The sequence below is a fragment of the Balaenoptera borealis genome (assembly GCF_965194805.1).
Source record: "Balaenoptera borealis genome assembly, chromosome: 1".
In the NCBI taxonomy this organism is placed as follows: Eukaryota; Metazoa; Chordata; class Mammalia; order Artiodactyla; family Balaenopteridae; genus Balaenoptera; species Balaenoptera borealis.
In genome coordinates, this window is record NC_138860.1 from 179,851,154 (window position 1) to 179,872,623 (window position 21,470).

A 21,470-nucleotide genomic window follows, 5' to 3' on the forward strand; every position below is an offset into this window, starting at 1 on the left:
GGAAGAAGGGTGACCAACTCATCCCGGTTTGCCTGGAACTTTCTGGGTTTTAGCATTGAAAGCCCCACATCAAGGAAAACTCCTCGATCCTGGGCAAATGGGGACAGTTGGTCACTCTAGCTGCAAGGGCATTAGGCTGGCCTCCCCTCTCATCTTGCCCACAAAGAGCAAGATACATAGCATCTCACTTTTGCACCTATGTGGCCACAGAACTACTTTCTAGCCACTTTGTTTGTACAAATCATGTTTCTAGGACTCAGTTGAAAAGCCCTTCAAGTCCAGGTACCACTTCCTCCATTTCCTTCGGATCTCCTGGCCTTGCTCAGCCATCTCTTCCTGGTCAGGCTTCCCTCCCCTGCACTTCTTCCCCCGTCTCAGGATGGTCCGTTGGGTTGTCTGTCTCCATTAGCTCCCCCAGGGCTCCTGGAGCTCTTGCATTGCTCACGGCTGTTTCTCTAGTGTTAGGCCAGGGTCTGTGCTAAAGCAGGAGCTCAAAAAATAATCTTGGAATGTCTGGGTCTCTCCAGGCCCAGGACAGGGCTGGGTGCCTCCCACCCCACCCCACCCCTCCAGGAGGGCTTCACACTCCAATTCCAGGGCAATGCTGTTGGCAGGACAGATCCTTCAGAGAAAAGACAGCAGGGAATCACTCCCCAGGTGTGGCTTCTTAACCCTTTCTGTGGGTTAAGGTCCCTTAGGCATCTGGTGAAGCCTGTGGCTCCACCTCATAATAATTTTTTAAAAATTGCATTCGGACAACAGTGAAAACAATTTTACTAAAATACAGCTATCAAAGTACTAAAAAATTTTGTGATATAGTAACATGTGTTAATACATTAAGTAAGATTTATTGGTGAGTCGAATATGATCTTAATTTCAGAGTGTGGTAGCTTAAATGATACTTTGAGATATATAGAAACTGAAGGTGATGTGAAAATACCTGTGATTTCTATTAGTGACAAAATCACAGGGACTTCTACTTGTTGCCTGCATTCATGATCAAGGGAAATGCTGAATGCCATTTAGGGATTAGTGAAAATAAAGATATAATTTTTGTCCATGGCATGGACCTCTCAGAATTCTATCCTCATCCCCCCCCAGGGTCCGTGAACTCCTGTTTTAAGGCAAAGGGTTTTGATTCTTTAGGTTAGATAAACAAGAAAATCACCAAGAGAGGAGAGAACAAAGAGTGAAGAGCAGTGATCACATTGGGTTGGGTTAAAAGAAATGTTTCAAGACAGGTGAGTTTCAGCTTGGAATGTTGGAAAGGTGAGCCTATTTTCGAAAGGGAGCAAGGAACTGGGGTTGAGGGAAGGAAACCTAGGGAGGGTTTGCTCCTGTGACTGAATCAAAAACAGCCGACTAACATCACAGCCACGACCTCACCCCAGAGCATGCCTGTGTCTCCTTTGTGTCTCTTCTGTCACTGAGAACACCAAGCCATTGTCCCTGTGAGACAGGGTACCTGCCCGCAAGCTTACTCACAAAGAAATGGAACAAACACAAAAGTTAATAACAAGACAAAAATTAAATTGCAATTCAAAAAATGCAGCCTGAAGAATGTGGAACATGCCACATATCTGGTTATGTGCACACAGTGCAAGCCGCAGGCGTTCAAAGGTGCGGGTTACCTCCCCTCTGAGGTTTGTGGTGAGGATCCAACGGGGAAATGGACAAGAGGCCACCAGCATCGGTAGGCCGGTTAGAGCATGTGTTTGGGGATGGATAGCTGTTCCTCTGGTCTCAGCGACCTCTGTAAAATCGGGATAACAACTATGGCACCTGACATATACTTAGCACTCAATAATGGGAACTACTATTAGCGTTCAAAAAATAACCATAGATGTTTGCAAACCGGTTTAAGAGACACCAGGAGACTGGAGAACTTCGTCTTTACGGTGGTAAATCTGAAAACAGATTTGAATGAATGAGTGAATGAATGAATGAATGCGTCCTCTGGTGGGCTCCGCCCTCTATACCTGTTCTGCCCTCAAGCTGCCCCCCCAAGCAGTTCGATGACCCGCTCTGGGGTCAGCTGCATCTCGGCGTATGAGTGTGCGGTGGTGGGGAGGTGGTCATTCAGGGTGGGGGAGCGGCAGTAGCCCAGGCTGAGCTTGCGGGTGTCACATTCCGAGAGGGTCTTCGCTCAGTCTCCCCACTCCTGTCCCCACCATCCGTGCGGCGCATCTTTGGACCCGAGGACCAGCGGGCTCGGCATTGCCCAGCCAATCCCGGGATGACGAGGCCCGCAGTTAGAGGCGGGGGGCAAGCGGTAGAGGAGCGCTCCCGGGTCCACCGCGTGGGGGACCTGCCGCTGGAAGCGCTGCCTTATCCTGGGAAGGTCGAACTAGGCCGCCCCAGGCTGGAGTGGGGGTGGGGTGCGGATGCACCTTCGGAGGCTCTGGTCCCCCGGCTCTTCCAGGCCGAGGTCTCCCTCACCCCGTGGTAATCTGGGGCCGGGGAGTTCGGGTGGGGTGGAAGAGAAGCGGGGTCTCCTTGACAGAGGACGTGGGGGAGGGGACGTCCTAAAGGGGGAAACGAGCGCTGCCGAGGCTGCTTGTCCCTTTAAGAGGCCGGGCTGGCTCTGCGGCGGTTCCGCCTAACCGCGTGCCTGGTGCAGCTCTGCGGTCTGTGTCCCCGGGCAAAGACTCCGAGCCGGGCTGGACGGCAGGACACGGCGCAGGGGAGGGAGTGGTCCAGCCCGGAGCTGGGCGGAGCCAAAGCTGCAGACAGCGAGTCCACAGAGCCGAGAAAACGGTGGAGCCCGGGAATGGGAGGAGCCACGGGGCCGTGGGCGGGGCCCGGCGCTGCGGGCCTCGGGGACCCTGCCTCCAGCTTTGGGAGCGCCGCAGAGGAGGGCGGGGTGGGCGGGGCGAACTTGGGGGCTGGGCCTGTGTCTGCAGTGGGCGGGGCCCGCCGCAGAGGGGCAGTGCCGGCTGAGAGTCCTCTGCGCGCTAATACCGCGGTGCCTCCACAGCGTCTCTGACAGCCCCGGCGCCGGGACCAGCGATCCTCGATACCTCGCGCAAGCCGCCGCGGCCTCCACCGCGGCCCGAGTCCAGTTCCTCGCCTCGGCGCCCATATCCGGGGGCGGTCCGGCTCGCCGTCTCTGCGGAGGCCGCATCTGGCGCGCATCTGGAACCGCCCGGCCCGTCGCGCTGGATCCCGCGCCCTCCCTGGCCCGGCCGCGCCGGGAGCCCTGCCCGGAGCTGGAGCCGCACTTGGAGCCGCGGGCCCGGGGCCCTGAGCCGCGCAGCCGGCGCATGGTGAACTCGCTGATATTCGGAGAGATGGCCTTGGCCTTCGGCTGCCCGCCGAGCGGTGCCGGGGGGACCTGCCCCGGCGCGAGTGGCGGCGGCGGGGCCGGGCCAGGGCCATCGCCGGTGACGGCGGCGCTGCGGGACGACCTGGGCTCCAACATCCACCTACTGAAGGGGCTCAACGTGCGCTTCCGCTGCTTCCTGGCCAAGGTGCACGAGCTGGAGCGGCGCAACCGGCTGCTGGAGAAGCAGCTGGAGCAGCAGCAGAGCGAGCGCGAGCGGAGGCTGCGCTACAAGACCTTCTCCCGCGAGCAGGCCGTGCAGACCGGGCCCGAGCTGCTGCAGCCACCCGCGCCCGGCGGCGGGCACGGCAGCGGCGCGGCGGCCGGAGCCAACGCCAACGCCGCGGCCCTGGGCGGCCTGCCCCCCTGCGGCGGCTCGCAGCCGCAGCACTACGGCCGCCTGCCCGGGACCATCTGGAGCTACACGCAGGTGCGGCGCACGGGCGGCGGCGGCGTGGAGACCGTGCAGGGCCCCGGCGTGTCGTGGGTGCACCCCGACGGCGTGGGCGTGCAGATCGACACCATCACCCCCGAGATCCGCGCGCTCTACAACGTGCTGGCCAAGGTGAAGCGCGAGCGCGACGAGTACAAGCGGAGGTGAGTGGGGCCCCGCTCTTGCCCCCGCACTCCCGGCTGGCGGGGGGGGTCTTCCCTGTCTCCGCGGCCAAGGAATGTGTGCGTTCGGGAGGGGCCGGGGGCGGCAGCTGGTCCTGGCAGGTGGGCTGGAAGCTGTGTTTGCAGAACGCCCTACACACGCTTGGAAATCTCAGTTATCTAGTTCCAAGAATGGGAGCGGGCGCTAACTATGGTGGGGGACACCTCCGCTCCGTCACTGGACCAGGCACGTTGTTTTCTAGGTGACATAATGACCATTGGTGTTTTGCGTGATCTCATCTAATCCTCATGGCAACGCAAAGTGTAGGGCATTCTTATCCTCATTTTGTAGATGAGAAAACCGAGGCACAGAGATGCAAGTGACTTGCCTAAGATGGCTTGGCTAATAGGTGGTGAAGCCAGGATGTGAACTACTCCCGGCTAGTCTGTCTTCCAGCTTAGGTATTTTCCCAAGGATGTAGGAGGTGGGCTCTCCTCTGTCAATGGGTGAAAAGAAATAACTCTTAAGTAATCCACTGGCTTCTTGTTCCTTGAATTAAAAAGTCATGTGTTTAAGAATGGTTGGATCTGTCCACTGAGGCCAGGGTCTGCTGTCTTGGTCTAGCTCTGTAAGGTCCAGCTGGCTGGGCTGGATAACCAGACCTACATCAGACTGGCCACGAGCTTTTAGAAACAGCTACCTTCACCTCTCTTCTCTCCACCCCCAATTCTCATGGTTTTTTGGACCCCAACAAACTCAGCCCTAAAGGCCCACAGAAGGAGATAACCTTAGGCTGGAAGACTGGGCACTGAATGGACCCAGACCACTGTCTCTGGCTGGAGTGTGGCGCAGACTGCCTGCTGAACTGGCTAGCACATTCCTGCCCAGCCCAGATTACCTAGCTGGGAAACTGACATTGCTTCCTGCCTGCAACCTGGCTGACAGTATTGTCAAATCGGCCTTCTGATAAAAGTAGAGGGGTCTATCTGTAGCATCTCAGGCCTGGTTGGGGGCAGGGCCCTCTGCTGTCCCAGGCATGGGCAACTCTGCATTGGGAGCTGTGGCTCTGAACTTCAGGGCTTGGAGGATGCACTGAGAAGCATCTTTCCTCCATTCCTCGAGTCCTAGCGCTCACATGAGCAGAGAGAGCTGGGCATGGGTCTCCTTCCTTTTCCTCTACTGGCAGGCTGGCCACTGGGCAGGATTCAAGTGCCAGCTCCATTACCTGCCCGTGAGAACCACTGGCTGAACCAAGTGGTCACTGAACCACTCGGAAGCCTGTTTACTTATCAGAGAAATGGGAATAATAAAATCCATCCACAGTTGCACAAGGCGTGAGTAGGCTGGTGATGCTTTTTGGAAGGTATAAAGTAATCAACTTGACATTATTAAAGATGATTGGTTTTGTCAAGCTGTCAGGGAGCAGTTGCCTGGAGAATCAGGTCTCTCATGCAGGGCCTGGCTTCCTGGGGGTAGGTCTTGGACCCTGCAGGGAGACAAGCTACTCTTCTGGGCTGGTTGTTTCTCCTGAGGACTTGAGAATGGCCTGGTGCCTCGCCATGGGGAGGCCACCTCTCTGCCCCTAGCGGGCAGCTTCCTTGGGGTGGGGCAGAGAAACAGGCACTTGCTCTCGATGGTGAAACTCGGAGGGATGGGCCCTTCTGTCTGCCACTGTTGATTGTGTCGTCATGCCCCAGGCTTGCGCTGTGTTTGTTTTACTGTGTGTGTGCTTTTTGGACCTGGCTACTAAGGAGATGAAAAAACTGTGCCCAGTCTTAGAGGGAGATGGGTCGGCATTGAGCAATGCCCTGTTCAAGTTGCACCCAGGGTGTGGGGTGTGATGTCAGCTTCTGGACTGGCCTGGAATGACATGGGCGCTGCTGAGACAGGTGGAGTGCGGCTGTCTCTCTTCCCGCCCTTCTGGGGTGTGTGTGCACCTTCTCTTCCCCCATTTTTTTTCTTTTCTTGTGAATTGGGGAGACGCATCTATTCTGAAGTTGATTCAGGGCTCAAGTTGGATTTTTTCAAAGCAAGTTTACTCCCTTCTTTGAGCCTCAGTTTCCCTATCTGTAAAAGTGGGAGGAGGGTGGTCTAGAACTGTCCTTGAAGGCCCCGGCTGCCTCAGAGATGCCTTAGGCAGTTCCTTGAATATTAAATAAAAGCTAATATTTAAAAAAATGTTAAAATGGTCATAAAAGCGTGCTCAGTCACTTTTAAGTTCTTACTGTTAACTCACGGAAGTCTACTTAACATTGATTTGTTAGTACTTGGCCTCAAGTTAGAGCCTTCCCCTGCCTTCTCTTTGTCGGAAGAGTACTCTGAGATTACAAAGCAAACTGCTAAAAGCTGGTCCCGTTTGTAGCTACTAATCTGTGTGAGTCAGGATTTTCTTGATACTCTGCAGCCAAAACCAGAGAGAGAATTAAAGCGAAGGTGGACCTGTCATCCATAATCCCAGTTCTAAATGTTAATGGATCAAAATAGCCTCATCAACCTCATGGATTGAATTTAGAATAGGTAACTGTTATATCGTTGAGCCTACAATATAAATTTATACAAGTAACATTCTGTTTTTACTTGTTTCTGTATTTGGGTTTCTCATAAGAATTTTCTTTTGGGAAGAGGGCAGGCATATGATCAGCTTTTTGAAAAGCTTAAGAGCCACTGGGTTAGATGATCTCAAAGGGTCTTCCCAGCCTTGACAATATGTAAATCTGAGTTTGAGCTCCCAGCGCACTTCTGATCTCCTGTTCATAAGAGAATGAGACCAAGGTGTTTACCTGGACTCTTGGCCACTGAAGCCTTCAGATCCTTCCAGGATGTCTAACACGGAGCCCCAAGCAGTGACCGACAGAAGGAGCCTGTGCCGGGAAAGGAAAGGTTCCAGGCTTTCCTCTGGTCCACCTGGAGGAACTCACAGCCTTGGAGATGTTCATTCTGCTTCTCCAAAGGGCAACCTGGGTTGTGTAGCTCAGTGTTCTCCAAGCTAGGGACTTTTGGGGTTCCACCTCCATGAACTGTGGCCATATTCATGTACCACCATCCATATTATTACTTATGTAAAATATTTTATATAGCCTTATGGGGTATAATTTACATATCATAAAATTCTCCCATTTTATGTGTACAATTCAATGATTTTTAGCCAGTCCACTGAGTTGTGCAACTATCAACACAATCCAGTTTTAGAACACTTGCATAATCTCAAAAAAGATCCTTTCTGCCCTTTTGCAGTGAATCCCCGTTCCCACTCCAGACCAGGCACCACTGATATGCTTTCTATTTCTATAGCTTTGCCTTTCCTGGGCATTTCATATAAATGGAATCATACAGTATGTAGTCTTTTGTGTCTGGCTTCTTTCACTTAGATGATGCTTGTGTGGTCCATCCATGCTATAGCTTATATCAGCAGTACATTCCTTTATAATGCTGAATAATATTCCACTGTATGGGTAGAGCACATTTTGTGTATCCATTCACATACATAGTCAATAAAATGTAAATTTAAAAAGTCACCTGTGTGCTATGTCACATCATCTTGTGTGCTGTCAGTGCTACGGGATCCGTGCTTTGGAAACACCAACCCAAACCAGAGCCCCTGGCCTGGGGTGACTGGGCCCTGGCCCTGATCACTCCTGCTTTGGTTTCCTTTTGGTCCAATCAGCTCTGAGCTCTTTACCATGAGGGAAATGTGGTCACTGAAACTGTAGCCGACAAGGTTGTCAAGCATTGATTTGAAAACCAAAACAAACATCTCTACCCTGTCACCATGCAGTCATGCCACCAAAATATCCTGTTCTGACTTTGCAAGCTGGGGGGCCTTTCCCTGGGAGATTCCTACTGAAACTAGATAAACTTTAGACAGGCAGAGAGTTTTCTAAATGGGCATCCTAGAGATCCAGACTCCAGGTCTGGCTCTACCATTAGGCGCTGTGTGACCTCAGGCCAATTCCTGCCCTCTCTGAGCCTTAGGTCCCCCACCTATACACAACACGTTTCCTTTAGGTGATCCCTGCCAGCTCACTCTACATTTCGGTCTGTGACTTGGAGGGGCCCAGTTCAGGGCTGCTCTTTCTGCTTCCTGGGATGACAGTTTGGCCTTTCTCTGTTCCGGGCCTCCCCCTCTCCTGCCTCAGGCCCCGTGTGGTTTGGAACCAGCTGGTTTTGTTCCCTCCCCTTGCAAGTTGCTGAGTGTCTGTGCCCCTGACTCCAGTCAGCCTGAAAGTCTCGGTTTGTTTTCCCTGGAGCTTTGTTTGAGAGCCAGGAGGACCACAGTGATCATTTAGCATAGTGGTTTTCAAGTGGACTCTTTGGAGCCCTGGAGTCTAGAAGAGGGTGTCTTGGGGTGATTCTGGGGATAGTCCGGGGGGCTGACTACCTAGGATTCGGCCAACATCAAACACAGCAGCTCCATTTTCATGATTCTCAGATTAATATTCTGAGGGAGATTCGATTGGAAACCAGGGTTTTACAGTTTAGAAGAAAAGAAAGAAAGAAATCGCTGATTCAGCTGAATACTTTCATTTTAGAGATGGGGAAACTGAGGCCCAGAGGGAGCTGACCCACAAAGCCGAGCCAGGCAGAACTTCTGTCTGCCATTGAGAGCTTTCTTCCCTGCCCTGAGATGATGCCCGCATCATTTGCCTTCCACTGGGGCTTGGCAGAATTCTCTCCACCTTTTTATGTGTCTGCCTTTAAGCATTTTTAAAAAAGCCACTTTCAGGGATAGGAGGGACTTTTGTCACAGCTATTTCTGATCATGAGCCGGAAGCGGCTGGGCTGTTGGCCCGAATGGAGGGCTCCAAAAAGGGCTGGTGGGTGAGCCAGCTTTAGCGTCCCTTGCCTTTTCCCATCATGCGCTGGGAGGCCCTTGAGCAGGTGGGTGCTGGCCCCTAAGTGCCCCAAAGCCACAAGACTGCCCTGGAAAGCTGGTCAGAGGGCTTCGTTCCCTGCCACTTCCATTGTTTCCGAAGCTGCTGATATGGATTCTTTATTTCTGATTTTCCTGGGAGGCAGCCTGGGATGGTGGAAAAAGGGATTGAATCCCGGTTCTGCCACTCTCTGTGTGACTATGGGCAGTTGCATGGCCTCTCTGAGCTGCCTGAACCACTGCTTTGTGTAAAAGAGGGAGAATAACACCCCTAGGGATCGGAAAGGAGTAAATAAGCTCTTGTGTTAAGACACATGAAGCTCCCGGGACGTCCCCCATCCCAGAGCCCTTCCCCCGTCCCAACCCGCCCCTGCAATATCTGTTCCCTTCATTTACAAGGATTTCTCAGCACAGCGCTGAACTGCCTGACACATCCATTTCAGGACCCGTCGTCGCTCTCTGTCCCGTGGAAGGCGCCTGAGATGGTGCTGGGGGCAGAGGGAGAAAGGGCTACTTCTTTGTCCAGCATCTAAGGAGGCTGTTCTTCCTACTCTTAGTGGTTGATTTGTGCCTCCGGGAATCTCTGGCCACCCTCCGCCCTTTCTTCCAACCTCCTTTAAAAGAAACACGCCCCCCGCCCCCCAACCCCGCCCCGCCTTCATTTAGCTCCTCAGTATTCCAAGTCTCTTGGGTTAGGCTGGCAGACTCTTTGGGAACAAATTTGGGAGGGCTTTTCAGAGCCTCAAGCTAGAAGGAGGGGGATGAGGTCCCAGAAAAGAAAAGGAAACAGGAAGCAGGAAGCAGGGATACAGCTGACACTGAAGATTCCTTCTCCCAGGAATTTGAGGCGGGGCTTTTGCCTTGGCCACCGGATACAGGCCCCTGGGCCCCACCAGCTTACATACACTTACACACACACACACACACACACACACACACACGCACGCACGCACGCACGCACGCACGCGCTCTCAGGCTCTCTCTCCAAGCCTGTGCCTGCATCCCCACATGTGTCTGTATTTGAAAGACATAGAAGGGTAGACCCAGAACTTGCACACATCCTTTGCTGCCAAGAGATGCATGAACTTCCAAGGGAATTGATTTGAACCATGCCACGTGTCAGTGATACCGGAGGCTGCGGACTTTGCATGTGGAGTCCCAGCTTTCGATCACATTGATGAGATGCAACCCGGTTGGCACTCCGTTTGTTTCCCAGGTCATAGATGGCAGGAGGCCCACGGCAGGGAAGGAGGCAGCCCTGTTGTTCCCTCAGGATCAGGATATGTTGCTCTCCCCTGACTTTCTTGCATCGGGCATTCCTGAGCACCCACTGCCTCCCCATCACAGGACCGTACACCCTGAACTGTAACTGCCTGGGATGTATCTGCCCCCTCCGCTGACGGTAAGCTCTCTGGGGGCCGGCTCCGGGTCTGTCTTCTTCGTCTTCTACACAGAGAACCCATCCAGGGCCTGGGCAGAGTCCATGCTGAGCGAGTATTTGTGTAGTGAGGGGCGCTCTGTGCCCAGCTGCTGCGTGCTGGTAGGCCCCAGTGAGGCTGGGTTGACACAGTAACCGACACGCATGGACTCTACATCCGGCGGACTCGCAGCTTGTGGAGGGCAGGGTCTGGACCTGGAGTCAGGAGACCCGCGCTCCGGTCCCAACACATCAGTTCAACAAGTTTGAATGAATACCTGTCTCCTGGTGCCACATGCTGGGCCGCCAGTGCAGGAGTTAAAAGCTGAACGAGCTTGGGCTATCACTTTGCCTCTCTGAGCCTCAGTTTCCTCATCTGGAAAAGGGGGATGCTGAGATCTGTGTCCCAGCATTGTGAGAGCAGTAAATGGGCTCACAGAGCTACAGTACATTGTAGGTGGTGAAGTTCCAAGAGTTACACAGCCAGATTTCACAGGGCAGAAGGGGTGAGCAGTGCTGGCTTTGTGAGGTGGGCGGAAGTCAAGAACGGGGCTTGGACCTGGGGAGAGGGTAGTCCATGACCTTGCTGGCAGCATCTGGGGGTTGTGAAGCCTCTTGGCAGGACTGGTGCTTAGAAGAGGTGCTTAGAAGATTCCAGGCCAGGTGGGAGGCTGGTGAAGATTTCTGATGCTGCCGCCTGCCTGCCAGGGCAGTGCCCTCCTAACCCCAGTGGGCACCCATGCTTGGCTTCCTGGGCAGGATGTAGTTTCTTGCTCTAGTTCTTGGTACAAAAGTAGTTGTCACCCAATACTAAATCTGGCAAATGCTTCAGGTTCCCTTGAGGGCCTGTGGCCTGGCTGAGCCCCCTGGGGTGTGGCAGGGGGCAGTTAGAGCCCTGTGGAGTCTAGGTCGTGGTCCTGGCTTGCCTGGGGTGTGAGATAAGCTTCCTGTTGCCCACCTGGGAATGGGGACACTGGGAAGATGGGCTCGCCCAGTGCCCTAGGAACGCTGTCGTCTCTGTAACTTTATTGGAGTGATCTGGATTCTGTGCACGCCATTTAATCTCTTGCACCTTGATGTGTTGCTCTATAAAATGGGGATAAGTTTTCTTATGCGTTCTGCTTCCCAGGGTTGTTATAAGAATCAGTTGAGGGGCTTCCCTGGTGGTGCAGTGGTTGAGAATCCACCTGCCAGTGCAGGGGACATGGGTTCGATCCCTGGTCCGGGAAGATCCCACATGCTGCGGAGCAACTAAGCCCGTGCGCCACAACTGCTGAGCCTGTGCTCTATAGCCTGTGAGCCACAACTACTGAGCCTGCATGCCACAACTACTGAAGCCCCGCGAGCCTAGAGCTCGTGCTCCACAACAAGAGAAGCCACCATGATAACAAGCCCGTGCACCGCAACTAGGGAAAGCCCGTGCACAGCAACAAAGAAAGACCCAACACAGCCAAAAATAAATAATAAAATAAAATAAATAAATTTAAAAAAAAATAATAAAATAAAATAAATCATAGTGAGTTCGTAGCCACCATTAAGTGAGTACCTACTACGTGCTAAGCTCTGTGATGAATTCTTTAAATAAGTGAGATTTAATTATTAGAGCAATTCCAAGAGGTAGGATTGATTCTGTTCATTTTACAGATGCGAGTTTCAGAAGGGTGAAGAACTCCGCCCCAGATCTCCCAGTGAGTCCAGCCTGGGTCTCCAGACCCCAAGTTCAGTGCTCTGCCCGGCAGAGACGCAGGCTGGCTTCGTCTCGTGCGGCCTGGAGGCTGGTGAAGCTGGCACAGGGTGGAGGAAGCAGGCGGGAGGCAGGCTGAGGTGTGGGTCTCCCCGGCGCCTGTCACAATATTGCCGGGCTGGTGACGGAACAGGAGGTGGCCACCATGCTGGGAAGACTTCCTGCTGTGACTTTAGAGTAATTATTTATGACGAAGCCAATGAATCACTGGCAACGCAAGCAGATGAGCCTCCTGGGCTGCCATAGAGGGCGGGCCAGCCCCCCTGATCTCTGAGGACTGAGCTCTGGGGATGGGGAGTTCCTGGGGTGGCAAATCTAGGCTGGGAGACCTGGGGGTGAGGGTGGGGGAAGGGATGGCGAGCTAGGAACACGAATTGTTACCTGTCAGGCACTTTCCATGTGATCTGATTTAAACCTTGTGACAACCCTGCACGATGGAAACCGAGGCTCAGAGAGGAAAATTAACTTGCCCCAAGTCACATAGCGAAGCCAGGACTGGATGTGGGTCTCAGACTCTAAGTTTCAATGCTCCTTTTGTCACACCCAGTGCCTGAGCACTCCCAGGGCAGTGGTCAGGGGCTCTCACTGCCTGATGACGAGCAGGAGAGAGCAGTAGACATTCTGGTGGCCGGAGGGAAGCTGGCCTCCACCCTGGGCTCAGGTCTGACTTTTGCTTTCGGTTGGTGCTGTGAACTTTGCCAGGGTATAGGGAACTTGTTACAGTCATTCTGTGCCTCTTGTTGGGGAAGATGAGCTTGCTGGGTGTGGGTGTCTGAGAAACCAAGGTTCTGTTCTCTGGATGGTGGCTGGGCACCCACCGTGTGCCAGGCCCCATGCTGGGCACCGGGGTGAAGCAGACACAGCCCCTGCCCTCAGGAGCTCGGTGTCTGGGGACACAGGCAAATGGGACAATGTCACATGACAAGTACCTGCCCAAGTAGTGCCTATGCATACTAGAGGCACAATAAATAGTAATTAATTTTAAAAATATTTATATACCATGTACCCTTTGCCAGGCTCCATTCAAAGCAGTTTACGAGTATTTAATTTATATGGCCTCATAACAACTCTATGAGTTGGAGACTATCATTAGCCCATTTTAGAGATGCTGAAACTGAGCCATAGAGACATTGAGGGAAGCTGGGCCAAGACAGGAAGTGGCGAGCCAAGATTCGAACCCAGGAAGTCAGGCTCCAGATCCAACCTCTTATCCTGTGTGGTACCCAGGAAGGGGCATGTGCATTGCAAGCAGCTTTCCTGCTCTGAGCCTCAGTTTTCCCTCTGTGTAATGGGGGTAATAAATCTGGCCTCATGAGGCTGTTTGGAAGATTAAGCTAAGTGATACCTGTGGAAGCATCTTATAAACTGTTGAGTGCTGTGCCCGTGGTGACTAAGTGATCGGAAGCCCTGGGCCACACCCACACTGCTGTTTCTTTTCCAACTTCCCATGCAACCTGGGGCTACTTGAAGTTCCATGAAAGGTCTTGTCCTCCCCTTGCCTTTATATCACATCTCCCCTAGATCCCAAGTCAAAGGACAAAAACCTTTGGAACTAAACAGCTCGGAGCAGAGCGTTTGTGTGGAACTTGGAAGCTGGGAAGAGAGGAGTCCAAGAGTGTCTCCACTGCTTATCAGCTCCGTGACCTTGAGAGAGTCCTTGCTTCCTTATCTGCAAAATGGGGATGGATAGGCATATTGCACGGGTGGCATGAGAAAGGGACTGAGGTGACGGCCCTCAGACACTGGCAGCTGCTGTGATGATTTTTTTAATTAATTTTTATTGAAGTATAGTTGCTTTACAATGTTGTGTTAGTTTCTACTGTACAGCAAAGTGAATCAGCTATACGTATACATATATTCCCTCTTTTTTGGATTTCTTTCCCATTTAGGTCACCACAGAGCCTTGAGTAGAGTTCCCTGTGCTATACAGTAGGTTCTCATTAGTTATCTGTTTTATACATAATAGTGTATATATGTGCCGTGATGATTCTTCAGTGAGACTGGGGGTCCTGGGGAGAGGAGCAAGGGGGCACTCCGGTGGCACTGGGGCCCTGGCCTGGGCTGCGCTGGGTCGGGGCTGTCTCCGGGGCGGCTCTGAGATGCTTGCTCAGCGCTCTCTGGCCTGCGTGCTCTGACTTCAGGATGTGCAGGTGCACACAGCCCCCTGCTCATCTGCTGCGCGATGGAGAGACACCCCCGCAGTGGAGACACTGCCTTCCACCCTCTTAATTGGCATTTTTATTACTTGGGTTATTTAAGGAGTTTCTTGGCTCGCTGCCATCTGTTTGCCGTCTAGGGGGAGGGGAAGAGCTGGGTCTAAGTGGACCTTGTGAAATTCCCCAGCAGACAGGCCTCTGTCTGGGCAGAGTTGGTACATCTTCCCGGGGCCCACTGGCACCCCCATTTTGTCCCCGCCTGCTGTGGTTAATGGGAAGAAGGCCATCCCGGGGCAGGGTGTGGGTGGAGACTGAGACTGGAATAGATGTGGGGAAAGCTTGTTGCAAAGTCAGAAGAACACTGGACCAGAGAGAGAGCCTTGGAGCACTAGGCGGGACCCTGGTGGGACCCTGTAGTGCCTGAAATCCAGGGATTCTGGAAGACAGCTGAGCCAGCTTAGGGCCAGTCAAGGAAGGCTTCCTGGAGGAGACATCAGCTGAGTTGTGTTTTGAAGGTCCAGTAAGAGTGGAAGAGAAGGGGGAAGGGTGCTGCTGGTAGAGAGAACAGCTTGTGCAAAGACCTGGAGCTGAGATTGCCATGCTGGTGCACAACCCAGGCCCGGGCCGGAGTCAGGACACAGCCAGAACCTGGCCTGCCTGCTCTTTCTTCTCCCCCTTCCTGGCCTACCTCCCTCCTCATGGCCTTCTTGGCTCTCTTTGCTCTGTTTTGCTGTCTCTCCTCCTCTCTCCTTTCCCTCTTTCCCTTCTTTCTTGTTTTGGTCTCTGTTCCCTATGGCTGGAGGCAGGGGAGGGCTGTGAGGGGTCTCTGTCCCCCACCCCCGCCCAATGCCAGGCCTTGGTGGGGGGCCCTTTGTTTGCTGCTGGGGCTTTGTGAGCCCGTGCATGAGCCCGTGGGTGTGCGCGTGTGTCTGTGAGTATGGGGCTGAGAGCCTCTTTCTACCCCCTGTGGACTTGGAGGCTCCGGGGTCAGGACCCCACCTCTGTCCACTGCAGACCCCTTGTACTACGGGCCTGGGGTCTTGACATCAGGTTGGGGGACAGGGGAGGTTGCCTGGTGAGAGGGATAGCTGCCAGGTTAGAGGTCAATGCCGTCATGGGGGCCTCAGCCTCCCCGACCCCCGTCAAGGTCTGGGCCTATGATTAGACACCGGTCGGGGAGTGAGCTGGGGAGGCTAGGCTGCTCACCTTACCTCTCCCGCCTGACTGCCCCACCTGCCCCTTCTCCCTCACACCCATGCCTTCCTCATACCCCCTGGTGGGCCCAGCGGGTTTGAGGCTCTCTCTGAGGTCATTTAATCCATCCCCCTGCTTCTAGGAGACGTCGTTCCCCTGTCATCCCAGATGACTAAATGTGCCTGGTGTCTTTTGAAGAAGACCTTCTGAGAGTTCGTCCCTCAGTGTTTTATCTTTTTCTCTCTACCCCCACCCACATACCCATGACCATTTTACAGATGAGAAAACTGAGGCCCAGGGAAGGAGAGCAGCTCCCTTGAGGTCACACAGCACAGTAGGGGCTAGAACCCAGGTCCCCTAAACAGGATTCCTTTGAAACCCTTGGGCTAAGGGATCCTTCTGGAGGCTGCTGGTCCTTTAAGGAGGGCTTTGGAAAACTTCCAGAGGCCAGAGAACGTAGAGTGAAGAGGCCTCGGAGCCTGTCAAAGTGGAGCCCACACAGACTGAGCCCTGCCCCTTGGCCAGACATCCGGGTCCTCAGTGCTGCAGATGAGGCTCTCTTGGCCGACAAAAGAGACATCTGAGGTCACCTTGGGTTTGTCTCCTTGTAACAGGAGGCAATCCCCTGAGCTCGGCCTGGCGTTGGCGCCTTGGGGTGTTGACTGACTGGCTGACTGACCTACTGTCCCTGTCTGCCAGCCGTGTGCTCAGCTGTGCATTTCTCTGTGCCTTGGTTTCCTCTTGTATAAAATGGGATGACGAGACCCACAGGGTTGTTGATGAGCCTGGCCCACTGAGGGCCATTCCCATCCCCTTTTCTCTGGGGTGAGCCCTGGAGTTGGAGGTCTGAGAAGTTTGCCCACAGTGAGGAGTTGGGTGAACCACAAAGACCGATCCCCCAGTCTTTACAAAGACCATGTTTCTTGAGTCCCCAGCCTGGGGCTGGGCCCTAACAAATAGTATGTTTGGATCTGTACACAGTTTTATATGGAAAGTCTTAATATTACATTGCAGCTGGTTTGACACTTGCCTTTAAAGAAAGTATTGATGTTTAAAACATCAGGACTTATTCAAGTTGGGAAAACTGGGGTCAGAGCTCACCAGGCTACTGACAGCCACGATTAACCTACACTGAGTTCAGGGAAGCCCCAACGTGTAGGTTGTTCCTTTCTGGGCCTTAAGGCATAATACATCCATGGGGAATTAAAAAGAAATTATTTGTTCACTCTTCCTCAGTTGCATTGTCAGCCTGCAGTCAGGGCCTTCACTTGGGTGGGAGCTCTGATCCTGGAGTGAGATCGCCTGGGTTCCCATCACCACCCCACACCTCAGTTTTCTCATCTGTAAAATGGGGATGACAACCTTAGCTCACGGGTTGTAAAGAGGGTTCAGTGCGATGGTGCATGCCGAGGGCTAAGTGTGGTGCTGGCCCCCTGAGCTGTTATTGCTCTGTCCCTTCTGTCTCATCCTGGCCCTCACCAGCTCCCAAGGCCCCACACAGTGAGAACTGCCTCTTCCCTCCCCGTTCGGGCTGCAGAGTGGCCTTTGTGTTCAGAGCACTTCCTTTCCCCAGCAGAGCTGCCTGCTTGGCTGGCAAGGAGGAGGTCACATCCCCTGTCCTCCCCAGCAGACTGTCAGCGCAGGGTCACTGGTAGGGCAAGACGTAGCATTCGAGGCTGTGGCCAGCACAGTGTGCCACCTGGAGCCTGTGGCTTCCAGTGGCCTTGCTGGAGAGTGGTCTTGAGTGGGGAATCTCTCTGTGTCCCTGCCTCCCTGGGGAGGGGCCCCCTAAGTCCCAGCATCCTTGTGCAGATACGGAGGCAGCCTTGGGACCCATCCCTGGCCTGAGATCTCACTGTGAGGCAGGGGCAGAGCTGGGATTTGAACCTGAATCTGGTGGACTCTTCCAGAATAATTCCGGCCGCACTCCCAGGCTCTGTCTTTCAGGTTGAGGAATGGGCTGCATGTTCCTGGCCCTGGCCCTTGGGCTGAGATACAGGAGTTCAAGTCCTATCTTACACCTCAGGGATCACCAGGGCAGCTGTTCTTCCTGAAGGCCATGGGAATATGGCTCCCGGGTTCTTGTCCAGCCCACTGACTATCTCTGCGAGGCCTTGTGGGTGAAGCACCCGCTCCCAGACCTTGGCAGAGAGGTGACGTTGAAGGCTGTCCTGGCATTGTTTTTCCAGAGTTGATGTCAAGGCAGCTGGTTTAGGGTTTCGCCTCTGAGACAAAGGCTGCTTTGTAGCTTCTGCTGGGTTTAAGTCCAGGCATATCACCCTCCCAAAGTAGGAAACGATGTGGAAGGGATTGCAGAGAAACTCTGGGAGGCTTCACTCACCCTCAGCTCCTCCAAGAAGGAAGCCAGGATCTCATAACCCCATTATACTCCTCTCACTGTTCCCCGAGCACATCCCATGTGCCTGATGCTGTGCAAAACTTCATGGATGTTTTGAACTGCACAAGAGTCTTGAACCTCGCAAGACTCTTGAAGGGTAGCTGTGGTTAACGCCTACTGTACAGATGAGGAAACAGTCTCGGCAGGTGAAATGACTTGTTGCTTGTCATGGCCAGAAAGTGGCAGAGCTGGCATGTGAACTTGGGTCTTAAAAGATCGTCCCTGGGGTTCCATCACTGTTCAGTCTCATTTCAAACCCAGCTTTGGGAGGGTGCTTCAGGAGGTTGAGGCGCCCCAGGGGGAGGCTGGAGCAGATAGGTCTCATGGCTTTGGGGATCCATAGCTTCTCTTCTCAGGATTCAGAGTTGGGTCACGGTGCTTGGAGCATGTGTTGCATATTTAAGAAAGTGTGTGTGGGTGTGAGCACAAGTTAGAGAAGGGGGTTGGACGCTGGAAGGTCTATAGTCACGGGAAGGTGATTCCAGGGAGCCCTTGAGGGCAAGTGTAAGGAGTCATCCCAGGGGACACCTAGGACCTTCTGCTCTTCTTTTTGAGGAATTACTTCGCTTGATCATTCATTCATCCATCCATCCATCTATTCATTCATCCACCTATCCATCCATCCATCCATCCATCCACCCATCCATCCATCATTTTTAGGGTGCTTGTGCTTGGCCCCATGCTTGGGCCCTGGGGATGATGCAGCATGGACTGGAAAGGCAGACTCCTGTCCCTAGGGAGCTCGCCAAATGACTGTTAAATCAGAGCTGCAAGAGTCCTTAGAGATGTTCGATTTCTCCCCCAGCACACACTTTTCAGAGGGGTAGTGACTTGCTAAAGGTTACACAGCAAGTTGGTGGAAAACCTAGGACTCAGAACCAGGTCTGTGGATCCCAGCCCCATGTTCTTGCATCTCTGCTGTGCTGACAGACGGCTCCACTCCTGGCTGGCAGCCCTCTCACCTGGCCCTTCCTTCCTTGGCTATTTTGATGTGTTCTTGGGCTTTTCTGGAGTCCTCTGCAGCCTCTCTCCTGAGAGACATCCAGAGATCCTGGTTGGACCAGCGTACAGGCCCCAGGCTGGAGCTGGGCCTGGCTGTGCTCTACCCTGAGATGACACCATTGTCCACTTGGAATGTCAGGTTGGCTGGGCACCCGAGTGCAGAGACTCTGAGGCCCTGCTTTGCTTGTGGACTCCAGCTTGCTGTCCCCAGAGGGTCTCCAGAGGTCATCTGTTCCTCCCTCGCCTTGAGGGTAGGACCTCTGCAGATCCCACTTAAAGGTTTTACTGCCTGGGAAGGACATTCCAGGGCCTTCTAGCATCCTTGTAGGCTTTTCCATTGGGAAATGCTTCCTGGTCTCTAGCCATAATCCCATACGCTGCATTTCCCCGTGCTTAGCCTTCCATCGAGTAGGGGAATGGGTGGGCACTGCCTGGTGAAGACCCTTCCTGAGTTCTCCAGGCAGCATCAGTCCCACACTGAATCTCAGAAGCTTACCTTCTTCCTGCCTGAAGTTCCTCTTGACTCATATACATGCTCTTGTTGGGACATGCTTTTTGTGTAGAAAGGATCTGGCTCGTCCCTCTAGGATTCCACAAGTTCCTGGGGGAGCCGGGGTGGGGGGAGGGGCAGGGGGAGGAGGTACATTCCTTCTCCTGGAGTCACGGAGCCCTCTGAGCCGGAAGTGGCCCTGGAGCCCAGGGATCACCCTGGCCCCACCTTTCCTGATGGGGAAACTGAGGCCCAGAGAGGTTGAGCAGATGTCTGCGGCCATTCAGACAGCCTTCACAGGGCAGTGCTGTTTCTGGGGTTTGGGTCGGGGAGTGGGTTTTCCAGCCTTCAGACCTGGCAGTCCCTGCCCCAGATGGGTGTTCTGGAAGCGAGGCAGCTGGCTTCATTACTCTCCGCAGCTGGGAACCAGTACCCGCCCCGCTCACTCTCTGGGTTGGCAGATTCCTGGCGGGCCAGGCCTCCCCTCGGAGCCGGACAGTGGCACCTCCTCCACTCCCACCTGCTCCGTGGTTCCCTCTCACCCCACTGCCTCGCTGACTCCCTTTTGGCCCCTGGGAGGCCTCTCACCTCCAAGGGTGGAGGGCAGGAGGCCTAGTGTTATGACAGTAATTAAGTTGCCAGGGGGATGTTAGCTCCCATGCTGGGGCAGGAAGGGTTAATAAGCAGCTCGGTCTGCTGGGGCAGGACTCCCAGCTGGTGTCCTGGCCCCTCAGGCCAACCAGGCCATCTGGCTTGGCAGACATCACACCAAGTTTCATCTGTCCCAAGGCAAAGTCACCAGGAGGAAGCTGCCTGCTGCCTTTGTGGGCCTGCTGGGGTGGGCGTGGACCAGCCGTCTGTCCCTAGGAGGCCAGGCAGGTTGGGAAAGGGCCCACCACTGGCAGGATGCCCTGGGGGGGTGGCTGGCGGAGGGAGAGCCTGAGCTCCCAGGGATGGTCAGAGCTTCCTTGTGCAGATGGGTCCCGGGACGGGCTGGAACGCAGGCAGAACGGGACTTGCACCCAGGCCTTGCTTGCTGCTCTGCCCCGGGGCTTCAGCTCACACGCTCATCCATTCATCCAGTGCATAAATACCAGTTGAGGGCCTGCATGTGCTGGGTACTTGGTATCCAAGTCTACCAGACAGCGCCCCAGTCCCAGTGTGGGGGAGAGGGACCCAGAGAATGAAGCCTCTGAGGGACAAAATGGCACATCTCAGCCAAGCCCAGGACCCTGGACCCTGGACCAACCCCCCAGCCCCAGCAGCTGGAAGTGGGGTCTGCTCACTAAGGTGAGCAAAGTAACATGAGATGCTTGGTACTCATGATCTTGTATAATCTTCACAACCCAGTGAGGTAGATACTGTTGTTACCCCATTTTACAGGTGAGGAAACTGAGACTCAGAGAGGTAAAGTCACTTTTACCAGGTCACCAGCTGGGGCATGGCCATGGCTGAGTCTGTCTCTCTGACTTGCAAATCTTTTGAGATAAAGGGGCAGCAGTGGGGCTGTGTGAGTGGCCTCACCCCTTCCCCCAGGCTTCTCCTTCTCGTCCCTCTGTCTTGGACCATCTCCTTTTTGGCTTCTTGCTGAGTCCAGGCCAGGGAGTGTGTGGCTGGAGGACCAAGTCTCAGGGGGAGAGAGGCCCCGATTGGGTTTGAGTTGAGAAGGGAATCTGTGCTGGTCCCTTGGCGGGGCTGGGATTGGTGATCCTCTGCCTCCTCCCCCTGGGCTGGGTACCTGGCAGGATCCAGGCAGCTTGGGGATCTTTAGTGTCTGCAGGATACCTTGCCCATCTGAGGCTCCTCGGGACTGAGCCAGGCCTAGGAGAACCTCACTTCAGGGACCCTCTGTTGGGGCCCAGTGGGGCCCAGGGTAGGGCCTCTGTGCTTCGCTCTTACAGTTTGGAGGTGATGCCACTTGGGGTCCATTCTGATCCCCAGGAGACTGAGGTACACGCTCCCTGACCTTCTCCATCATGACGCCACCTGGCACAGAGAAAGGAGCCTAGGCTTTGGGGTCAGAGAGACCCGTGTTCTACTGCAGCTCCATATGGAGAGCAGAGGCAGGCGAGTCTGGTGGTTATGAGTTTGGGCTCTGGAGCCAGACTGCCTGGCTTTAAGTCCTGGCTCCACCACTTCTGAGTTCTGTGACCTTGCACACGTTGCTTCAATTCCCTGGGCCTCAGTTTCCTCATCTGTAAAATGGGCATAATAATAGCACCTACCTCATAAGGCAACGTTGTGAGGATTAAATGAGTTGATAGTGCCTATCACATCCTAAC

General features: G+C 54.1%; 1 protein-coding gene across 1 annotated transcript in view; it reads left to right on the forward strand.

The window, feature by feature from the left end:
* The first annotated feature begins 805 nt into the window (after positions 1 to 805).
* Positions 806 to 21,470, forward strand: part of IFFO2 (intermediate filament family orphan 2) — a 51,533-nt gene continuing 30,868 nt past the window's right edge. Inside the window, exon 1 of the mRNA XM_082402949.1 lies at positions 806 to 3,919. Within this exon, the coding sequence (XP_082259075.1) occupies positions 3,264 to 3,919 (656 nt within the window). The 5' untranslated portion in view covers positions 806 to 3,263. The remainder of the gene's footprint in view (positions 3,920 to 21,470) is intronic.